The following is a 9,986-nucleotide window of genomic DNA, read 5'->3' as shown; positions in this document are numbered from 1 at the left end:
GCGCCTGGTTGACCTCGTAGCAAATGCAGTAGCTGCTCTTGGTTTCGTAAGCGAACATCAACAAAAGCGATCGCCTAAAAGTGGCGAGAAGTAAATCTAAGTAGAGCAGCTCGTTACCGCCGCAATGAAGCAACAATAACGTTCAAAGTTTTTCCGAGAAGTAAAGAATTCCTGCGTGCGCTTCAGCTGCAAAAATATGGTAGGAGGGGGAGAGTAGCTTCCGAATATCAGTTCGGTTTAAGTATACTTCTACAGCAACAGTACTTTCTAAACAGCACAAAACTTGTTCCGCATTATTTTAAGGCATTAGGGGGCGGGAGCATTCACAGGTATCATGTTCACAAAACCTTAAAAGGGCGTCGCAACTTTAGGGAAATAACTGTGTCGACGAATCCATAACTGAGCGATGAATCTGGAACAGCACGCTGCAACGAACACAGGCGCCTCAAAAAAAAGAAAAGGACTCACGGGAATAGCAAGGCTTGCAAAAAATTATTTCAGTGCAAACTTCCGACGAGAAAATCCGGAAAGAAAAACGACTCACGCCAGCAAAACCGTACTGTTTGCATAATCTATGGCACACTCGTGGAATGGGAGCAGCCATATTTGCAGTAGTGCAGACCACAAAACGGAATCCGCTAAATTTGGCGGGTTTTAAAAACCAACTCTGACCAAAAAACGAAGTCCGCTAAATGTGGCGTGATTTCTTTAATTTTGTTTTGAACACGAAAGAGCAAGCGAGATACAAATTAAACGAGCATTAAAATAATAAATTATTACGGAAATGTAGTTTGAAGTATGTACAGTGTATTTAACGGCAGTTAACAGTGCAGAAACAGTCATAAAAAAAACACCCATAAATGAACTGCCTAAAATACAACAGAGCCTAAGTTAAAAAGCACTGGCACATAAGCTAAATAACGCAAAAGAAAGGACGGCAAAGGTGGCCTGGGCAACTGGTGAACATAGAGAAACACAGACACAAACAAGGCGAGGTCCACATAAGTGATGGGACAAAATTGACTTCAACATAATGTAGGGTAACACAGAGCAACAGCCTTTTCCGCAGTACATGCTTTATCATAGAACAATGGTAACCATATTTAGCAAACTAACAGTAGAGTGATGACGACAAATGAAATTTGCACTCAATAAGGCTCTCTTCATGTATGCAACTTTTAACACTAGACCCAAGTGCTCAAAACCAAACACAAGAACCAGTAAATTTTATGACACTGCAAAGCAACAGCAAGATGGAGTACAATATGGGATATGTTTAATACGGCAACTTTCACAAAAATGGCACTTCACGAGGCACTCGCAAAGAAAAGGACCCACGTGTTCACCATCCACTTGTGCAAAATTCACACACTCACGGCGAAGAGTGGAAAAATTGTCCATGCTGCAGACCAACGGGTACAGGGTCCGACCGAATGTTCAACCCAGGTGCCACCACGGAGCGAGAAGCGTCGAAAGCGGTACATCTGCACTGCTACAAGGAACTCAAAAGTTTACGGATTAACTATGGGACTTAGTGCGTGAGCATCTGCGAGAGGTGAACATTCTGGTTCAATAATTTGCAATGTCGAAGAGGGATCCTTATGCCGTGACAGCTGAAGAAGCTACTGAACAGCCAGCAAAATCAGCAGGTGTTGCAGAGCTTCTGTCTATTTGAGGCAGATGCAAACACTGCAGCGCGGGAGGATGTAAAATCAACAAGAGACATGCGCTTTGCTTCCCACCATTTTGGGCAAGAAAGGGGAGAAGAAAAAGGAGTAGCGAAAAAGCAGGTGGAATTGGGTCAACTCTGCTCTCACTATGAACATGAATTATTTGTGCTTCCCCAGAAAAATGCTGGCCTACCCTGCATAGTATAGCATTACAGATGAACCATACTGCTAATACACCAACAAAAAAAATTTTTTAAGAAGAGAATTCCAGAAAAAGTTTGTGGTGCGAACCATTCATATGGTGGTAAAATAGCCAGGGATTTGATTTCAATGGGTTGCACAGGTTTACGAAACAAAATACAAGGACATTTTTGTTTCATAGGGGTTGTGAAGGCAAAAGCATGAATGTCCAGTTGAATACATCATGTACAAGGACATTTTTGTTTCATAGGGGTTGTGAAGGCAAAAGCATGAATGCCCAGCTGAATACATCATGGTGTCAAAGGGTGTTGTAGTTTTTCTGGGCACAATTCCTACCTCACGCACCCATTTGGGAACCCGTAAGGGACATAAATACTGGCTGGGGCTGGAGGCGATATGTTTCATGGTAAAAAAAAAGTGTAATCTCAATGTATTTGGGTTCAAATTTGGGTCTGCTGACTATCACATGTTCTCACGGTACAGCATTCAATTTATTAGGCCACGGCTGAAAGACAGCATGGACTAACACAACATGCATGAGCTCAGCTCCTGATTAGCTGAAATCTGGCCAGCTTTCACAGTGCTGCAACCAGCTTGTGAACTGAATACATACCATTACAAGCCATAGGAAAAGCCACCAACCTAATCCTAGCCATGTTCTGCGGCAACACCAAGCACAAGCACATTGAAGAATCACTCCAAAGGAACCACACTATCCTGCACTTGCACACATTTCTTGGCTGTGGTGGCCACGCTTTTCTGATGGAGGTGAAAAGCAAAGACGACCATGTGTTCGAGATTTCAACACACGTTAAAGGTCCCCAGGTGGCCAGGTGCTCCTCCTCTATGGCGGACCTCATAGCCCAGGGTTAGCTTCGGCACATTGAACACCACAATCACAACACCAGCACAAACACCGAAATCTGCGCTATGCACTTTCTTAACCACAACCTCGAAGGAGTCGCACCATCCCACACAAGTTCACCTCCACACTGCCCAGCTTCCTCAGGAAAAGCGGCGTTGCACTTGTTGAGCAAACTGCCCCGCAACTCCACATTCACTGCAAAATCACTTCGCAGAAGGCACGTTGGCATGGACGTTTTCAACTAACGAGTGCACCCGCTTTGCACGCTTTGCTGCTGGCCCTTTTGGTGGTCGGCCGGGTGGCACACGTTTCGATCCCCTGTTCAAGCCGGCACGGCGTCTTGCGATGCTTGTCGGCTGCACACTGATTCTGCTGCCCGATCTAGTGGCTTTGGCAAGTGAGGCATCTACTCTCATTAAAGCCTCAACAAGAGCCTGCTGGTTGCTTATTTTTTTCAGGCGCTTGGCAATGCTTGCCGCATATTTGCTGCAGGCGGGGTTGTCTTTGGCCAGGGATTCCAACTGCTCAAATGAGCACAGCATGTCTCTGTATGAATCCGAATCCATGCCCTGAAATTATTGAAGACAATGCAACAATGCTTTTCTGTAGCCAGCAATTCTTGGAGGCAGTTTGGCTACGTAATGCTTCATAAATGGTAGGCCGTAAAAATTCTAACAATTTGGACTATCGCACTGCATTGACTAATTACATGCTGCATGGTGAATGCCATTATATTTTGAGGGTGTATTATTTTTAAGTAGAAGTCAATATTTAGCGCCTTATGCACTGCAGACATTTCTACAAATCAAGCCGAACCAGATTTTTTCCAGAAAATTTCTCATCAACATCGTCACTAAATAGAATCGCAGAGTGAATCTTAATTTTTGCTAGGCAAAAATTATCTTAACATGTAAAACTTAGCAATCACCTAGTAAAAATATATCGCTGTCAATCATTTTGAGATTACAAAATTGTTCTAGATTCAGTGAGAGCCTATGCTGACTAGTAGAAAATTGTGCAGAACTTACTATGGATCAAGTAAATTGGTAGATGGCTTCTCACTAACCTACGAGAAATGGCTTACTTGCATACATCAAAGCAACAAGTACTGTCAGCTGCATGGTCAAGCAAGCACTCTGGTCTTTGACCGTCTGCATTCCCAGTGACCTCCAATGCCTGTGCGCTCCCTGACAATGAGCTAGATCCTTTGCTGCTTTCCCTTAACCACTACACTGTAAATAGAAATTAGTCTTCGACATCACTTTGACTTCACTAACAAAGGCTTCTTTAAGTTCAAACAGAAATACCTGGATTGCTATAAGGAGTCTGAGTAAGCTTGCAGGTTTATTTGCAGGCATACAATTACAGTGCCTTGTTACCCCACTATACTCAGGATTTTCTTCTGCAGAGGTTTGATATAAAGGTTCCACATGGTTCCTTTGAAAACTACCAGTGGAAATATACGGGGCATCTACTTGCGAAACTGTGACGCAACAGTTCGGGCAATTTGGCTGCCTTGGAGAAAAACAGCAGGGTGGTACAAACCTTGTTCTCCTGTATTTCCTGGCTGCTTGAAGGCCTGCAGCTTGTTCCATTTGAGGGCTGCAATGGCTCTTCAACGTCAAAATGCTCTGCAGGAGCAGCTTGAGGCTCTGACGAGTTCTCGTGCAGTCCTTTAAAGAACTCGGCTCCAGGGCACGCATCCCCCAGTGCAAGCCTACCGAGCTCGTGCCGACCTTCCCTGGTCAGCAGAGGTGCATTGGGGAAGGTTCCACCAAACACCTTATGCACAAGCGCCTGGTGTTTGCAGAATGCACCCTGCTGACCAGAGCGGCATGTGCACAGCCCAATGGTGGAGTTGACGTTGTACATCGGGCCGTCCTCTTTGCCGCTTGGTACGACGTAGAGGCCGTCCCCACAGGATACTGTACGATCCTTGGCAGTCTCTGGGAGTCGCTTGAGGAGCTTCTCATACAGAAGCCTGTGCCCTGCCACACGCGAGTTTGCATGGTCGATAATTCGGTTGCGGAAGTACGTCTCCCACGTGACCGCGAGGAACTCCACCAGGGCCACAACATTATAGGCTTTAGTGCGACTCAGCACAATGTCCTTCAAAATCCTGATGGAAGCCTCAGAGTAATTTTTTGTGTTGTGGCCCCTTGTTTTGAAGTGCAGACGGAAGAGCAAGACCCACTCCGCTTCCTTCTCCATGAAAGTGTCCACGCGGTTGATGTAGCCTGCATGTTGCTGGGAGTGGAGCTCCTTCTTGGCTGCTTCCAGGCTTTCAGGCGTATCAGCATACATGACCTGCACATTTGGAGGTCACAGACATATGTGCATGCACATATAATATGCATACATTGCATATACATGCACACAACACATACATATTATAGGTGTGCAAAAATGTGAAATGTTTACTGCCAGTCAAATGGAATGCTTTATGCCTAGTCAGTCAATTTTCATGGCTTGCAAAAAAACAGCAATGCGCACAAAAAAAAGACAAGACGAAAAAAAAAAGGCCATGGTGCTACTGCCACAGGCCAAAGTATGAGAGTTTGTGACAGTGGTGCATTCACAAAAGTTGCAGAGGATCCCTAAGCATATTCTTAAGAGGTTCGATCTTAGAAGTTTATTTTGGCTCAGGTTGTTGTTACAACAAAGCGTTGCAAAGTTGTGTTGCAGTGGAAACTCCAGGCCAATTAGGACTGCATTTGCAAGCACACTCCCTTTGTAGATGCCAAACGAGTCACACGCCGCAGAATCTGCATTTCCTTCTCTCGGTGCTGGGCTGGTGTTCCCAATATTAACGTTCAACCCACGTGCTGTGATTCATAAGCCATTCACCAGCATCAAAATGTACCGGTGGGAGAGGCCACAAACACATGTGCTTGTGAGACGCGGCTTTTGTGGACACTAGCCAGGTGCACAGTCCCCCCCACCCCCACCTCCCCTTTAGCAAAGTAACACTTCCGCATTAAAAGCAACTCAGTGTTACCCTTTGTTGTGAGCATTGCGTGAGAGTTCCCTTCACTATATGCATTAAGAAGCTGGTGCAGTTTTGCTGAGAAGTTGAGTGACCCTTGTGCCCCACCACATTCCTTGTTTTATTTAAAGGAGCCATGAAGAGAAAATGCAAGTTGGTTTTATTCGAAAGATTTCGTGTTTTATAGTGCCCCCAGCGCTTGTCCGGATACAAACGGTGCTTTATTCACTGAGAAATTAAACAATTTAGGTTAAAATTTTGATTTTCCCGCTCAATCGTGCGTTTTCGTGGTCCCAAGTGACATCATGGGAACCGACCGCTCTGCAGCCTAGAGTACCTTCATTCACGCATCCGCTGTACAGGGTAGAGACACGTAACGCTGGCGTTGCCATGTTCGGTTGCTCGCTCGCTGCCGAAGCAAGTCATTGTGTCAAAACCGCGCTAAAATTATCGCCGCAACGCGGTTTACTGAAGAAGTTTGAATCATATTGTCTGTTTCGCGTTGCTAGGTCTCGTGGGAAACGAAAAGAATAACGCGTTGAGCCCGTTGGCCCAATTGCGGCGGCACGGGACCGTTCAAAGGTTGTCTCCACCCTGTAGCGGTGTTGGTTTGTTCCCGCGTTTCTTTACGTTCCGTAACCTAGATGGCGCCACCATACCGTGGCAAGCGTTTGGTTTGTTTTTGCCCGCATTTAAACCTGGCTTGTTTTTGTTCTGGGAGAAAATATTCGTTCCCTGAAACAGTGCTCGCTCGACAAATGGGGTCACGTAAGACACCGTTGCTTGCGTCAATCGGCCAGTGTCGTCTGAGACAACCCCAAGCCCCATAGTGCTGTGCAGCTAAACCAAAGCATGCTGTGCGCAGTACGAACAGCAGAACGCATCAGTACTTCTATGTTTACATGTGCTTTCGTAACTTCCACTGTTTGTCCCATCATTCCTATTGCTTTGTAAAGAATGTGCCCTAAATTTAAGCGCAAATCGCTCGTTCGTCTAGTTTGTAAGCTCTACCTAATTTGCGTCTGCTTCTGCCAGCCTCCGCCAATCGCAGAGCTTAGCCCATGTGACATCACAGGTTCTGTTGCGGGAAATGAGCTGGTGGGTCGCATGACCATTCCCGTTTTTCCTAATTATGTAGCTTATTTGAGCGAAGTTTACGTTAAAAGTGGTGTCAGTATGATTCTAACGAGACAATCTTTTGAATGAACCAAACTTGTGTTTTCTCTTCATGGCTCCTTTAAGACGCTGATAACACATGGCACGTGCCGTTCATATCATTTCCCTCAACATGCAAGCAGTGTATGCCAGCACACTATCATTATTTCAGGCCTGCTAAAAATAGTATCGACCTTTCCAGTAATTGAGTGCAGCCTTGCCCATTTAAAGCATTTTTTTCTTTCAATAACAGTTTCAGGTTGCATTCTCCATTGGCTCAATTTACAAGCGACTCGGTGGCTTTTCCTGCAACTGGCAATTCACCCGAGAGGGGATGTGTTCGAAGGTCCTCCAAACACTCATGTAGCACAGGTACGCAACAGTTTTCTTGTTCAAGGCACGTGCACATGAACGGGCACAGCCAAAAAAGGCACAAAAGAAAGTGCACCCTGTTGCTCTTTAAATGCGCTCAGGAACTAAGTGCCGCTACAGACAACCAGAGAAGGCATTTCGACACCATGGGGCCCTCTTATGATGGGTGGTGGTGGAGTAGGCGTACGCACCAGCAAAACAAAATGTTGCTACTTACATCTACTACATACGAAGCAGAGTTATCATCACCTATACTTCTTAAACTGTGCCCAAATCCCATGGCTTCACAGAGTTATTCTAATAAATGGAATTGAAAAACTCTCCACAGAGACCATGTAAATTTGGTGGGTCCTGATTTGTTTCCTTATAGCTCTGGACATTGCATTTGCCTGCCTTCATCGGAACAAGTTGGACTATCAGGAAAGGGATTGTAACAATTTATGATGATACTGAATCTCTTAAAGCTGTTAAAATATTCAAAATGGCCAGTTTCTTATTGCAATTAAACCTTCTCATAATGTTGAAGAATGTCTACCATAATATTTTTAGAGCTGCTGTATTTCAGTTTTGTCCCCACTTGGCTTTGCCAACAGACAGTGACCGAAACCATTCCTGTGACGGGTGCTCGCAGGTGGGACATTAAAAAGCACAGCCACTGGTATGCATTGAATAACTCTGACTGCTGCATACACACATGACCAATACATATTTGTTGTAGCATTCAGTGCATTAATAGAAAGGGAAAAAATTTAATTGCCGTCGGATGCAACAAACATTTAACAAGCCAAAGAGGCTAGAAGTGACGCACCAAATCAAGCCTAGCATGCATTACTAAACCAAGAACCCCTGAGTTGGAAGCAGTAGTGATGAGTCAGCTTGATATGATACCAGCACACAGAAATCAGAAGCCCCTCCATATAACAATGGCAATGGTTTAAACGCAAAGCTTACTTGCGTGTGAAAATCGAAATGGTGAAGTGCCAATCAAAGTGCAGACTGCCTACAAGTTTCAGTCCAAACTCAGATGACAGCAAATGAATCCCTTACGAGAAAGCTAAGCACCCTCCTCCCCTCCCCAACTCATTGCCATGGTTAGACCATCAACAACGTCCAAAATCAACAACGTCCAAAACTGCCAAAGTAAAAAGCCAAAATCTACTTAAACTCAGCGAAAGCTGAAGCCAATGCCCGCGCAACGAACCCAAAGGAAATGTTGAGTGAGCTGAATGCAATGATGGCACAGTCGGATAGACGTTCCCTTTATAACGTAAGGGACCCAGGTTAGATTTCAACCACAGGAACTATTTTTTTTCTTGTTTCATCATCACCATCATAATCATTTGCCCTCCTATTATGAAAATCTGGCTTTCCTGTAGAGCATTTTGGTTACCTCACTGCCATCAGTGAGACCAAGATAATTTTCAGTTGACTGCTGGTAATTAAAACTAAGTCCAAGGGAACCGCAAAACACTTCGAATTAACCAAACTTCCAATTAAACAAAAAGCACAAGAACAGCATTCGTATTCTGCAACATGTCTCCCTTCTTGAGTTCACTCAGAATTTCAACTTTCATTGCCAAGTTGGGTGTACGACACGAGTTGCCATTATAGTTGACACTTATCTCTAAAATCAAAGCCTAAAGTGTCCACCACACAAAGGGCTCACACTGCACTGTGTGCAACAAAGGAGGTTGAGGACATAACAAGGGAGACATGTGTACACTAGCTTGCGTGTCAACTGGCTCGCCACTTTCTAAACTTTGCGCTGCCTCAGTTGTGATGGCACCAACATGAGTACAAAACATGACGCTATTACCAGCCTGAAAATTTTGAACTTTATCAAGAAATCATGGTCACCTCAATGCCTTTTATGGAAGATAACTTCCAATTAACCGACTTAATGGATTTTAGCCTTGAATGATTGAGAAATTTCTTCCATCAGATTCTACGTAAAATTGCCGAGACGAGCACATCACTTCAGAATTATCGAGAGCAGCCTGTGATCGTACCTTCTGGAAGGCTGCCATGAGCTGCTTCCTTTCTTGAACAGCAACCCCATGCTTGGCAAGAGTCAGCCAGCGCCATTCCGCTTGTGCCACGTGAAAGTGGCAGAGCAGCTGCCGGGCCTCTGGCCGTGTCTCCAGGAGTGCTGCCTTTTCTGCTGCACTGTTGTCCGTCATGAACGCCGCTGGGTTCTGCATGAAAGAAAATACGCATGGCTCATCAGGTGCCAGATGTGCTAGCACACAACAAGCGAAGCCTGGTGTAAAACAGAAATGAGTGCAAGAGGTCCTTGGATGACTTCACACAAACCTCATAATTGTGTGGCTAAATGGACAAAACGCAAAAGACAGGCAACACGCCCCGTCATCTTTTGCGGTTTTGTCCGATTTGCTCTTTACTTTCCAAGCACTCTTCCGACTGAGCCTTACATGTGGCAATTACAAAGCGCTGGAAAGGACGATATAAAAGTAGTGCAGTTAAGGCAGTGAGACAACTGTGCAGTGACTTAAAGAATCAGAAGAAAAGAAAATTGTCTGGAGTAAGTGCATTTGTTCACCTCAGGATGCTAAGAACTCGTGATCACTGTCAGCCAGTGTGTTTGAGGAAAAACGTGCACATTCTTGTTTTGTGTCAACCATTCTTTTTTTAAAAAAAATGCCTAACAATGAAGCCAAATTTGTCACGAATACTCAGAACGAAATGGCCAAAACTCTTGCTTTTTCAAAACCGTCCT

The 9,986-nt window shown here is 44.8% G+C and overlaps 1 protein-coding gene across 1 annotated transcript; it reads right to left on the bottom strand.

The window, feature by feature from the left end:
* Positions 1–1,531: 1,531 nt before the first annotated feature.
* On the bottom strand, positions 1,532–9,432 carry LOC144138052 (uncharacterized). The gene is made up of 4 exons (XM_077670163.1): positions 9,259–9,432; positions 4,282–5,043; positions 3,165–3,305; positions 1,532–1,546 (listed from the first exon to the last, which is right to left on the bottom strand). The coding sequence occupies exons 1-4, from the start codon at positions 9,427–9,429 to the stop codon at positions 1,532–1,534; spliced, it is 1,089 nt and encodes a 362-aa protein (XP_077526289.1). The 5' UTR covers positions 9,430–9,432.
* Between the last annotated feature and the right edge of the window lie 554 nt (positions 9,433–9,986).

Source organism: Haemaphysalis longicornis, unplaced genomic scaffold (genome assembly GCF_048455015.1).
Source record: "Haemaphysalis longicornis isolate Haplotype H1 unplaced genomic scaffold, Haemaphysalis longicornis Haplotype H1 scaffold_1, whole genome shotgun sequence".
NCBI lineage: Eukaryota > Metazoa > Arthropoda > Arachnida > Ixodida > Ixodidae > Haemaphysalis > Haemaphysalis longicornis.
This window is presented reverse-complemented; position numbering and strand designations above follow the sequence as displayed.

What these genes read in the sequence shown, in the direction of transcription:
- LOC144138052 (XM_077670163.1), bottom strand. Translation starts at nt 9,429, where the DNA reads ATGACGGACAACAGTGCAGCAGAAAAGGCAGCACTCCTGGAGACACGG. An exon ending in TCATGGCAGCCTTCCAGAAG is followed by an intron (nt 5,044 to 9,258) that starts GTACGATCACAG and finishes CCAAATGTGCAG; the next exon opens with GTCATGTATGCTGATACGCC. An exon ending in AGGAAATACAGGAGAACAAG is followed by an intron (nt 3,306 to 4,281) that starts GTTTGTACCACC and finishes CAATAATTTCAG; the next exon opens with GGCATGGATTCGGATTCATA.